Here is a 12376-nt window from a genome sequence, read left to right as displayed (position 1 = left end):
GATCCAGAGACCGTATCAAGGTGCGCCATCGACATGCTTTCCACTTGCATTTATCCTAACATGATTGGATTTGTTGCAGCATAAAAAAAAGGATGGCTCTTCGTGTTTTGACGGCGCTAGATGTCCAACGCAGTCAATATTTGAAGGGAAGGTTAGGAAGACTTTTTGTTGTTGTTTTAATTAAGACTGTATGGTGCAAAACTATGAGAAAAAAAGTGTTCCTATTGTATACACAGTATGTTATTTTAGTAAAGTTTCAGCCTCTTGTCAAAGCATCTGATTGAACCAGTGGCGGTCCGTGCATTTTCTAGTGACGCCTTCAGCAAAAACTATTTTATGGCTATAAAACCTCTACGGCAGCTACAGCTGCGACACATAAAAAAATAATCAATAATGACTCATACAATTGAAATATTATTTAGGAATATAGCGATATTTTCCTCACCCAAAATCATTTTTACCTGTACACAATATCCATCCTCATTTTCTATCGCCATCGAAGCTAATGCTGAAAGTCGAGCCTGTCCTGTCGTATTTCTGGCAAACGTTTTTATTCGAATTAGTGCTGAAAATGTTTGTTCCCGGTTGTGACAGGCTTGCTTGCTTTGGAGTTTTTTTTTCTTGAAAAGTCCATCTTGAAAATGGCTTTGACAGGGGGGAAAGCAATGAAAGGAAGCTAACAGACAATTTGGAATTATTTAATAAGTATTCATGGACAAAATATAATTAACATCAGTCTGTGATTCAGATATTTCTTAGGCCAGCAGAGAAGGCCTTGAAGGCCCTGACGGCACACCACTGGATTGAAGTGAATTGGCGATAGGGTGAGTCAATCTCCTCCTTCTGTAAAAAAGCCCAAATGAAGGTCAAGTGCGAAGTGGCAGTTATCGCTGGCCCGGTGGTCTCTCAATGACGCCACGGTAAGATTAGAATAGCTCTTTTAACAACTGGGACAGGAAGGAAGTGACCCATATTTCTTTGCCAATCAAGGGTGATTAAAAGCGAGGGACCCATAATCGCTAGCTAGCCTGGAGAGGGAGATGGCCGCCCCTACGTCGTACGGTGGAGACTTGCCGACCTCGACTGTCAACCGCTCGGTGGTCTTCTGATGACCGAGTTCTTCCTGTGAAAGGGGAGGAGCTTCAGACTCGACCGCTTCATGCGTAGGTCAGTTTCTCAAGTTTGGTCGGAAATTCACCCTTTTTTTTAATTAGAAAAAGTGCAAATAACATCAAAAAAAGCTTTTCTCATCCTTTATAGACCCAGTATTTATTGTTGGGTCATTTGGATGTCTAGTGGCATCTGGCAGCCATTTTTCCCCAGTTTAAATGAATATGAAATCTATTGCAATGAACTCATAAAAAAGAACAACTCTAGTGTTAACCAGTGTTTCTGTTTTTATGTAAAAAAAAATGTTTTAGATTTGTTTTTTTACTATTTATAATTTTAAAAAGTAAAATAATAATAATTTAAAAAAAGTTTTATATTAATTGCTAATTGATAAATATATCAATCTATTGTCAACAGCCTGCCTAACACTGGTTGTTTACCTTTATAAAAGGATGTGACAAATTAGCCCTCTAGATGTCGCTACTGACACTACTACACGGTTTGGTGAGAGAAAAAGAAGAAATGTCGATGTTGTTGTTGACAGGTCTAAAAGTACACGGTCTTAGCTAAAGGGACATTTTTAAAAAAGAATTGATTCAGAATTGGAAGAAAGGCCTTGTTAAGAGAAGCGCAAATGCTCATTTTAGTGAGTTGGAAGAAAAAATACGACTTCATTTCCCAGGATGCAGGCGGTCAAGCTGCCTGAAAGCGGGGACTAGCCACTGAACGCCGCTCTTTTTAACCAATGTATTTTGATGCTTTTGCTGGACTTTTTCCACTTTTTTTTGTGAGGACCAATGGCACCACGCATTCGCCAGCCGTCATTGTTGAATTCTTGTTTAGTCAGCGTGAATGAGTGACAGAGTGATCGCCAATCGTGGAGAAAATCGCAATCCCGTCCGTGTCGTCTGACTGCTGCGGCGGACTCGGCAACATCGACTACTCCAAGGTCAATTCAACATATTACACGCGTCGTTTTCAGTTTTAATGTTCGTCTGATCAGAAAGAGGAGAAAATGCTCCGCCATGACGTTTCATGGCCTCTTTGAAGTACATTTTGGGTGTCTTGACACCCGGAAACCACTCGGTGCAATCTGTCCTGTCAAAATAAAACGGCACATTTCTTCAATAACATTACGCTAAAGTAAACATGTCCTTGACATCGAGTGTAAAATAAAATGAATGCAAAGTCTATCTGTTTTTATTCCAAACTTTAAAAGGTGCAACTGCCTTTTTAAAAACTAAAATCAGGGTGAGTCCCAATATCACATCTATTATACATGGTTGAGTGGGAAAATATTGGCAATATTCAATCAAAAAGCGCATTTCTAATTGGGAAAATAAGCAATGTTTATTTTTTCAAGTGGCTTGCAGATTTAAAGATTTTTTCTAAAGAAACCACACTATGATTGTGCAATATGTATCTCCAATTCGCTTAAACTGGGAGGACTGGCTTTGAACGCCCATGTTTGAGAGTTACGGGGTCTAAAAGGACAAAACAAAGCTTTTGTGTTAAGTACCTGATCTCTTGCGACTTCCAGATGGACCTGAAGGTGTTGGAGGAAGTCTCAAAGCACGTCAACTTTAAGGACGGCAACTTCCACATTGCTGTATGTGCAATCATTTTCAACCCACTTTTCTGGAATGTGGTAAGTAGGCCACCATTCATTCATTTTTGAAGTCAAATTCATTCCATGGAAATGCATATCTTTGCAAATTGAAACACTACACTATGGCCCACAATCCTAATACTGCTACTTTCCCCCCTAAATGATAATTCCAGGATTCACTAGTATTCATTCAAGTCAATCGATTCCTAGAATGAGACATAGTACAGAGTGTCCAATAAGTCCCCATACATTCGAGACATATTTCGTTCCAAAAAAAAGCTCCCGACGTGCCATTATTTATCCTAATGGACTACTTGATGCCAACGACATGTTCCGAACCGATGCCTTGGAAACGCATTAGGGAGTGAAACCTAGCACCTCCAAATGTCTTTGTCCATTTTTTTCAATGCATTTGACATTTGTCCTAATCTCCCCACCCCCGAAACTCTTTAAAATAAAATAAAAAGTGCGCTTGTTTTAAGTGCTCGAGGTGGGGGGGGAGGGCTCCATAGTTTTTCTCCCGTTCCCTTGTTGTCGCCCGTGGAGAAGAGCCGGCCCTTAGCTGTCCAACTCGACCCTTTCTCTCCAGTCCCTACGTGGCCGTGACGCCGACACGGTAGGCGGCATATTAATCGTCACCCGAGCTTCCGCCTGCATATGAAATTTCTCGGTCATCGGGGCTACAACGCCAGGTGACCTAAATCCGTAGGTACCAGCTCATGGGTTCACTCCGTACCAGCCGCTGTAACACATCCATAGGAGGAACATCTGCAACTCAAGTCATGCTGTACATTTATACTCCAACTAAAATGTTCAAATACTCATCACTTAGGCCAAGGGTGTCAGATTCGGGTTGGTTCGCGGGCCGCGTTAACGTCAACTCCAATTCACGTGGGCCGGACCATTTTAGATATAATATTTAGATTTTTTAAAATTATAAATAGATTAAAATAACTGGATTAAAAGCCCTGAATATTCCGTTTTTGATAGATCTAAAACAATGTTTATTTTAGCTTTTTAAATATTTTTTATAAAGATTTTTGAACTAAAAACACATAAAAAAATGGATTAAAAAATGACAATTATTGATTTAAAAGGGGGAAAATCAGGAAATTTAATATCCATCTCTACTTTTCATTTTAATTTGATCCTAAAACAGAAAGTTGCCACTCATGGTTTACTTTCCCGGGCCACACAAAATCATGCGGTGGGCCAGATTTGGCCCCCGGGCCGCCACTTTGACACATGTGTCTTAGGCGATTAAGTTGTGTTCTTTGGCGCCCGTTGGGTCCATGTGCGCTTCTGGAACTGGCTTGCTTTGAATAATTCAGGGCTCGTTTAATTGAGGCAGATTTGATCAGCGGACATGTGATCGATGTTTTTGCAGCCGTCCGACTCTTACGTATTCATTCGCTGGTGAATATTTTGGAGGCCGTGTGCTCGCATTCATTTTTCAAAAACCTAACAGACCTAGCCTTCAGAGTCTAACATTAACCAGGCCTTTGTTTTGGTTTTTTCTTACAGGCATCCATTTTCAGCGGGTGCATTCTGTGGGGTACACGGTCGATTGGTCGCCGGTCTTTTGGTCGCCCGGAAGGTTATTGATAATTACCATTTAAATGGTTGCTCAAATTCCCTAAATACAAACTGCGAATTATTATTTAGTCATACTTAATGCCCTATTCATTATTAGGCTAAAGAAAAGCTCCAAATTTCCCGGACTTTTATTGTTTTTTGTTGGAGAACTTGTTAAGACCCTGACGGACGTCGCTTCTTAAAGGGACAGCGCATGTACATAAAAACTCTTTCTTCTACACTCACACATCGGTCGGCTCAGTGAAACTCCTCATGGCCATTGTTGGCTTTTATTCATGCGTAGACCGTGTTGTTTTACCTTGTTTTGGCGCCGGTTAGGGTTTTTTTTGTCTTGGTCGGCCGTTGTCGTGGTCCGGGCGACCAAAAGATCGGTGACCAAAAGACGGCGACCAAAAGACCGGCGACCAATCGACCGCACACGATTCTGTGGGTAGCATCAAAACCCGAGTCGGAGCCAAGTGTTCCGCCGGGCTCAGACTTGATTGAATTTGTCTCTTTTGATTGACATTGCTCGATTGAAGACCAAAGCCATGCCTAGTATCGTTAGCCCCCATTAACAATAACCGGAGTGTTTTCTTGGATATCGCCTAGGAGTTGGACTCCCTGTAACAGCCACGCTAATGGCTCCGGAGGCCAAATTGACCTCTGCGATTTCGCGTAACGTTGCGTGTCGCCCTTTTCCAGATGGCAAACGAACGCACGTGGTTATTTTCACGCATGGACTTTTGCATATCATCTATTTTCACCCTCCCGTCAAGCACGGGATTAGTGACGCGCTGGTGAAAATGTACTTTTGCTGCCCCCCGGGTGGAAATAAATATGACTAACAGCGGCGGTGCCGTCTATCAGACGACTTTCCAAAGGATCCGAGCGTATTCTTCTGTTGGCGTTATCACACTTCATCAACACTGTCATAATGGAGTCTGAGTTTAGTTTATTCGGGAGCGCAGCCGACTCACACTCCCTCCGTCTTTCATCACGCCGCAAAGTCTCTTTCCGCTGGCTCCTCTTGTCTTGAGCCATTCTCTTCCCTTAATGCTCCTCTCGCCAACAGATAGGAAGAAAGAAAAAAAAAGAAAAAGCCAATGTGTTGCCCGGGCAACGTCTTTCTGGCTTCCATGGTCCGGCCGTCTACGTCTATGCACATCCTCAGCCCACAGAGGCTTATTTAGAGTTTGGCGCCTAAGCCTCCACTAGATGGGCTATTTTATTCACGTTTTAGCTCATGTCTCGTGTCGGGCCATTCATTTAAACATGCGATTAGGGGCCGGACGCCGTAACAACGATGGCTGCGGAAATTCTACCATTTTTCCGTAAACTTTGAATGCTCATTTTTGATTTGCGTGTGTTAAAATGTTGGTAGCAACCTGTTGTTTTCTCCATGAAACAATGACCCTTAATTTTTTAAAAAGCAAATGTTGGTATTTCGCGACTTCCATAAATGGCTACATCCGATGAAACGCTATGATAACTATTAGCTATTGAAGCAAGAGAGCCAGGGTCCACTTTTGCAAGCAACGTGCTGACTTATGATGAAGCTTTTGTGTGTTCAGGTGGCAAGATGGGAGCACCGCACCCGCAAACTGTCCAAGATGTTGGGAAGCCCCTACACGGCATGCTACTTCCTTGGATTCATCATCCTCCTCCTCAACGTGTGTCGCAGTCACAGGTACAACACAACAGAGCCTAAATTTCTTAAATGTTACTCACGCGGACCAAAAATGCAGCCAACATCGGGGGCCCAATTCCAAACGTGAAGGCCAATGCCAAGATGCAAAAGAGGAATGACTAACTAACCACCAGCTTTCTTCGTATTTTCCCTTCATTTTCCTGTCACTTTGCGTGGCTTTTTGTTCTCGCTAGAAGCCCTTAGACTCCCACAACGCATCACCATCACAAAAGGGGAAAATAAAATGATAGAGAAATGGCGTGCAGGCCGCTGAGTAGCTTATGCTTCCTCTCCTGGGCAATTTGTGTTGCCTAGGAACAGTACTGCTTGTACGAGGCACCAGGCAACAGGCAACAGAAATATATCCAACCAGAGAGCACCAAATGGATTCAACGGTAGCAGCGCTTAGCGACTTTTTGGGGAACAGACCACTCCGCCTCCTGTCGCCATTGACACCGTCTGATATAACAAATGCATTCAATTCACGCTTAATAACGTTCCAAACTCTGCACTCTCCGGACTATAAGTCGCCATCGTTTTCATAATTTGCTTCAATCTGACCACCAACAGCCTCGAGCCTGGCTATGATCATAAATGCATACAGACGCTAGCCTTTTTTTATCACATTAAGCTAAAGCCACAACGAAGAAAATGACATCTGGGGCCCGCCCACACGTTGTTTGTCACCTCTTTGGCCATCCCAAACCCAGCGGTCCGTCACACGGGCCCGACTTTCTTTAGACGTGGCCCAGCGGGCCTCCTTTCTGAGCGATTTGGCGCCACGACGCGCCGCATCTCTTGGCAATTTCTTCCTAACAAAGCCACAAAGAGCGGCGAGGCAGACGCCCTAACCCACTTTCTTCTCATTGACCCCAAAGCCAGTTGCTATTTGGGCCCACTTTTCTACGCCGTCTTTCTCCAATTGGCCGTTTGCTTTCGAAGCCCCGCAGAGAAAAGTGCGGGTGCTCCCCATGCGCCCTCCCTTCAGCCTCGACATCTAGTAAACTTTGACCGATAGCCGGAAACCCTGGACGGCTCCCAAAAATGGAAAAGCAATACGGCGGCGGTCCAGTGGTCTTTCAGTGAAAACGCTGGTCCAAATTGGGCTAAACGCTGACATTTTGCTCGTAAAATGAGCAAAATGGCCCCTTTTTACTAAAAATATCTTCTGTGTGTGGTAATGCCACACGTACGTTTGGCCATTGTTCAAATGATGATCATTCAATACGCTCTTTTTGGATACAATACGCCGTTGTCGAGGCGCTTTTCGTGCGACTAGTCGAGAAGGTTTGCGAAATGATGCAGCGACCAAAGTAGGCCTTGGGTTTTCATTGACCAAATCCAAGGCTTTGGACCAGTTAAAAATGAAGCAATTTTAATGGCGCTTTGAAACACGGAGCCTTCATCACTAAATGCGGTCACCGAAACCATTTGAAGGGGGAGGGTTGGCAGCCAATGAACGTTTGTTTCTTCAAGTGGATTGGACGTTTGCTAGTGAGAATCTCATTGGATTGAGGGAAGGGGCATCTTGGCCAGAGGAAGAACACATTTGATGTGATTTAATTTACAGCACTACTTGTAATGATTCGTATGGCTTTTGTACGTATTTTGTTTTGTTGCGTAAGTACAACGATCCTGTCTACTAGCGTTGATTTATAGATGCAGGCAAATGGAGTGCGCGCTATACTTTATATAAAAAAATATATATTCGACTGTCACGCTTTACTTTGTAAGGGCTTTTAATTGAGGGATGGAGTGGACACCTAATAAGGTTGAAGAACAATCTATTCCAAGTAACATTTCATAGTAGCCCTTTTTTTTTAGTAATTTCCAAGGAAATGGAACCTGTTTACTGTTGCATCTTACTACTTTTTTTTTTAAATTTGCAGTGTAGAAGAGTTTGGATGTACATGCGTTGTCCCTTTAAGAAGCGATGTCAGTTCAGTCAGGGTCTTAACAAGTTCTCCAACAAAAAACAATAAAAGTCCGGCAAATTTGGAGCTTTTCTTTAGCCTCATAATTACTAGGGCATTAAGTATGACTAAATAGTAATACACAGTTTGTATTTAGGGAATTTGAGCAATGATTTAAATGGTCATTATCACTTACCTTCCGGGCGACCAAAAGATCGGCGACCAATCGACCGTGTACCAAAATAACACGCCCGTTTTGCCCACGGTTTGCCCCCCCTTCCCAGCGTGGCCGTCGCCATGAAGACGCAGGTCCGCTGGGACGTACTGGACAGGACGGAGGTCTTCCACGCGGGAGTCGTCCTCCTGGCGTTGGGCTCCGTGCTGGTGGTCAGCAGCTTCTTCGCTTTGGGATTCACCGGCACCTTCCTTGGTAAGTCCAAAACTAGTTTACGAATGTAACAAAGTGCGAATGTCGCAACCACAGACGTCAAACGTATCCATTTTAGCCATCATGGACGCCAGCGAGAAGGCTGGTGGCCCTTTTCCCACTTGCGCAATCACGCCAAACATGTTTGACGCAAGAAAACGCTGGTTTCGATTCATCTTTGGAAACGGTCCCAAAATTGGGTTAACGCATTGTTATGCCCACGTTGCCCTTTTTTCACCCCCGACTTGAATTTAAAAGCAAATAAGCAATTGCCTCCAGCCAGCGGGGGGGTCTCGCTGATTATGCGTCAACCCAATAGTTATATAAGTTGGACATTAGCCCCGTCTTTTGAGTAGAAAATAAGACCACCGGATTTTTTCGGCACTTTCTATTTCGTGTTCGTTGTTTGCGGCTCAATACATGGCAATTTTTTTACTCAACGTTAAGGTGGGTCGGCATGTATTGTATACAAATACCATACCTGTCAACCTCTGCCGATAACTGCCCTTATAAATGATTATGATTCCCCTTACAAACCCCCCAAAAACCTTACAAACACCGTACGACTCGTTTGTAAGGTTTTTGGGGGGTTTGTAAGGGGAATCATAATCATTTATAAGGGCAGTTATCGGCAGAGGTTGACAGGTATGCAAAACAGAAAATTTAGAAAAAAACAGGAGTGCGTATGGACCACAAGACGTCCTTGTGGTGGAACATTGCGTTCTGCAAGGTTAAATAGCCCACAAATGATGATTTATCTAATCCCTGGAATATGGCGGTTAATGTAGACTAGACATGACCGTGATAATTGAAAAATTGCCAAGTAGGGTCACCCTTATTATAACTTTTTTGATTTTCTCCTAGATGAAAGAGTGGCTTTTGCTTACAAGTTTCAGGGTAGATTTTCACATTTTTGTGAACTTAAATTTTTTAAATTAAAAAAAAAAATCGCAAAGTAGTGAATACGCGTTAAGTGAAGACACGATAATCGAGGGATTACCATACTAGACATGAGTCACCATTTCAAAGGATTTCACCGAAAGGCCTAGCAAAAATGTTAGCATTTTCGCAGCTTTTAGCACTTCCGACCAATGTCTAAAAAGGCAATTTGCCATTTCTTTAACGGATGTCTGTCCTTGACTGCTTTTGCAGGAGACTACTTTGGAATCTTAAAAGAGGAGAAGGTGACGGGCTTTCCCTTCAGCCTCACCGACAACCCCATGTATTGGGGCAGCACCGCTAACTACCTGGGATTGGCCCTCATGTAAGTGTCCTTACTCTTATTTATTTTTGTGCCTGTGCCTTCATTCCAATTGAAGCCATTTAAGCCTACGTGCTAGTTTGCGTATGAATATGTTGAAACACTTTAGCGGTACCATGTTTTTTTTAACCTGAATAACTTGAAATGACATTAAAGTACTAATGGCTTGGTCAGACACCACTTAATTCATTGTCTTGTCTGCCCATGACCGGGCTAGACGTCCAACCCGTTTGAAGCGGGAGGTCGGCAGCGAACGAACGAACGAACGCGGCGCTTAGCGGTGCAAATCTGATGACACTTAGGATTTAAAGTCAAATGGCAGAATTGTAAGCTGGTCAAAATAGGCAATCTTCCCAATGATTAACCTGAGAAGAAATTGCAGCTCTTTTCCGAAAATGGCCGTTCGCGGTCGGTCGGCCGGTCGGCATTCCGGCCAATTTCCCCCCAAGCTTCTTATGGTAATACTATAAAGAAAATTGGAAATGTGGAGTTGGGCCATTCCCGACCAATCACGCGCTCTCCTTGCGCTATCAAAACAAAGGAGCGAGCCAACGAATGTAGTGAAAAGCCTCCTTGTTTGCTCTCCTCTGGTGTCACCAAAGGTGATTCCATCTTGTTGTTTTGCTCCACTTATGCAACCATCATTCTTTCTTTTTTTTACATCACCATATTTCACTAAAGCTGCTTTTTTCTTGGACGTGCTGGCCCTTCTCCAAACTGACTTGGGTTAGATTTAAGATAGCATCGCAAAAAAAATGCGACCACAAACCCAAAACACACTTGCGGCTTCACGTATGTGCAAATTCATGAGTTTGGGGACAAGCGGCTTGCGTTTGCGCCCACGCTTTAGAAGAGCTCTTTATTTTTACGTGACGGCCTCTCCGAATCTGGCCGTCAATTCAATAGATTCTTATTTCTGTGTACTCCCTTTCAAGGATCTCCATTCTCTTTTGCTTGCGCTTCATTTGGCATTGTGAGTCTCAGTGTGCATACTTTTATTTGTTCGGATTGGATTCTTCTTGGCATAACAATGCGGCAGTGGGTCACCCATAGAACGGGAATATGTAGGTCATCGCGTTTTACCGTGTCGCTCTTTCATTCAATTTGTCAGCGCACGCTTTGGGAAAGATGGCGTGTTACATCAGCACACCCCTCACATTTAGGTGGCCTCCAAATACCAATACTACAATAGACTTGGCTTTATTCCTGTCCAAGCCCATGGTGCGATGCGGCCTGGCCTGGACTGGACTGGACTGGCCTGGGCTGGCCCCGGCGACTCTGGCTTCCGTCCAGGGCCAGGGGGAGACCGATGAAGAACCGATCCAGGATGCCACGTTCTTTTCTGTACAGCACGAGTCGGACCCCAATGGTAACGAGCGCTTGTTTTTAAGTGCTGACTTCTGTCTGTCTTTTGTGTCCGAGCAGAGGCGCCAGTCCAACTGGTCTGGTCCTGAGCGCCCTGGTGGCCTTGGTCTACAAGCTGGCCATTGGATTCGAAGGGTAAGTCATTGCGTACGTCTCCACCAATGAATCCACAAGTACGTATTGGCCTTACACCAATTATCGGTTCATACCGTATGGATAGATAGACACTCATAGTATGTGAAATGTATTTGATTTGACTTTTCTACTTGATTTTGGATGTAAAGTCTTCTTTGTCGGACTGCCCTTGCAGACCTTTCACCGAGCGCATCTATCGAGAGAGGACGGGCAAACGTGAATGACGGCACCCCCCGTGGAAGACGGCGTTCCGACGGAGGCCATTTCAGCGGGAGATTGGCCACCGTGACGTCGTCTTTAGCCACAGCGTATCCTTTCCCTCCACATTTTCCCTTTTTTTTCTCCATTTCAAGTCGATCCTGTACGTCTGGATGGGATGTGTCTAAGTTTAGGTGATCCCATGGCTAGGAATCCATTCGAGTCCAATTAAAAATGAAGTTAGACGTCAATGGCGGCCAATTCGTGGACGCTTTTAGAGTGGAAAATTTAGCCAGAAACTGGCAAAATGACGGAGAGTGTGCATTGACAATTTGCTGAGGGTCAAGCCGGACTTGGGGAGGGGGGGGGGCCGGGGCGGGACAAGGAGAGCATCTGCATGACCCATCAGCGCGGGTCATCGCGACCAGTCGCTCACTACGCACGCCGTGACCCGCAAATCTCATTTCCTTCTGGTGATTAATTGAGTAGTATTTCATTTGTCCCTTTCTTCGGACTGTTATCGTAGCTCAAGGGTGTCCAAACTTTTTCCTCCCGAATATCCTGGGATGCCATATTCAACCGTTTCCGCTTTCCTTTGTGAAATTGACGTCATTTTTTCTTGTAAAACACTTGATTTGCATTTTTTTTCCTTTCTGAAATTCTCTATTTCTCAAAACTTGGTCCTTTGTTTATTTTCTTGTGAGTATATGATTTGATCGATGTGGAATTCAAATGTCGGCACATTCCATTTGGACTTGAGACTTGGGATTGGCAATATTTTCCATGCAATATTGCATCTTAAGGAATTCATCCCATCTTATTGTTTAATGAGGAGGCTTTGGGCTTTACTTTCCAGTGCGGTTTGATTATTTTTCAAAAGTCATCCATTAATTCATGTGTATATATCTGTACATCATGAAAATAAATATATGTTGCATTGGTTTCCAACATGACTTCCTCCCACAGTTCACTAAAACTGGTCTGATTTGAGTCTTTCTGCCCCAAAGGATTTCCAAGACAAATGCCAGTCGTAGACAGACTAAACAGTAAAATGTTAAAGAAATAATTAACAGTGAATTAAGTAATCAAGTAC

At 43.8% G+C, this 12376-nt stretch overlaps 1 protein-coding gene across 4 annotated transcripts; it reads left to right on the top strand.

The window, feature by feature from the left end:
- The first annotated feature begins 4 nt into the window (after positions 1-4).
- On the top strand, positions 5-12231 carry pemt (phosphatidylethanolamine N-methyltransferase). 4 transcript variants are annotated; one of them, XM_077625254.1, is made up of 9 exons: positions 5-151; positions 749-920; positions 991-1167; positions 2651-2758; positions 5869-5984; positions 8182-8327; positions 9477-9588; positions 11011-11085; positions 11261-12231. In XM_077625254.1, exons 4-9 carry the CDS (start codon positions 2651-2653, stop codon positions 11307-11309), a joined length of 606 nt encoding a protein of 201 aa, XP_077481380.1. In that variant the 5' UTR covers positions 5-151; positions 749-920; positions 991-1167; the 3' UTR covers positions 11310-12231. The 4 variants fall into 4 exon arrangements, with proteins under 4 accessions (XP_077481380.1, XP_077481379.1, XP_077481378.1 ...); XM_077625253.1 differs by lacking the exons at positions 5-151; positions 749-920; positions 991-1167 and adding exons at positions 1465-1857; positions 1954-2059; XM_077625252.1 differs by lacking the exons at positions 5-151; positions 749-920; positions 991-1167 and adding an exon at positions 1466-2059.
- The last annotated feature ends 145 nt before the right edge of the window (positions 12232-12376 follow it).

This window comes from Stigmatopora argus, chromosome 18 (assembly GCF_051989625.1).
Source record: "Stigmatopora argus isolate UIUO_Sarg chromosome 18, RoL_Sarg_1.0, whole genome shotgun sequence".
In the NCBI taxonomy this organism is placed as follows: domain Eukaryota; kingdom Metazoa; phylum Chordata; class Actinopteri; order Syngnathiformes; family Syngnathidae; genus Stigmatopora; species Stigmatopora argus.
The sequence above is the reverse complement of the archived record's forward strand: the minus strand, read 5'-3'. Positions and strand labels throughout refer to the sequence as shown.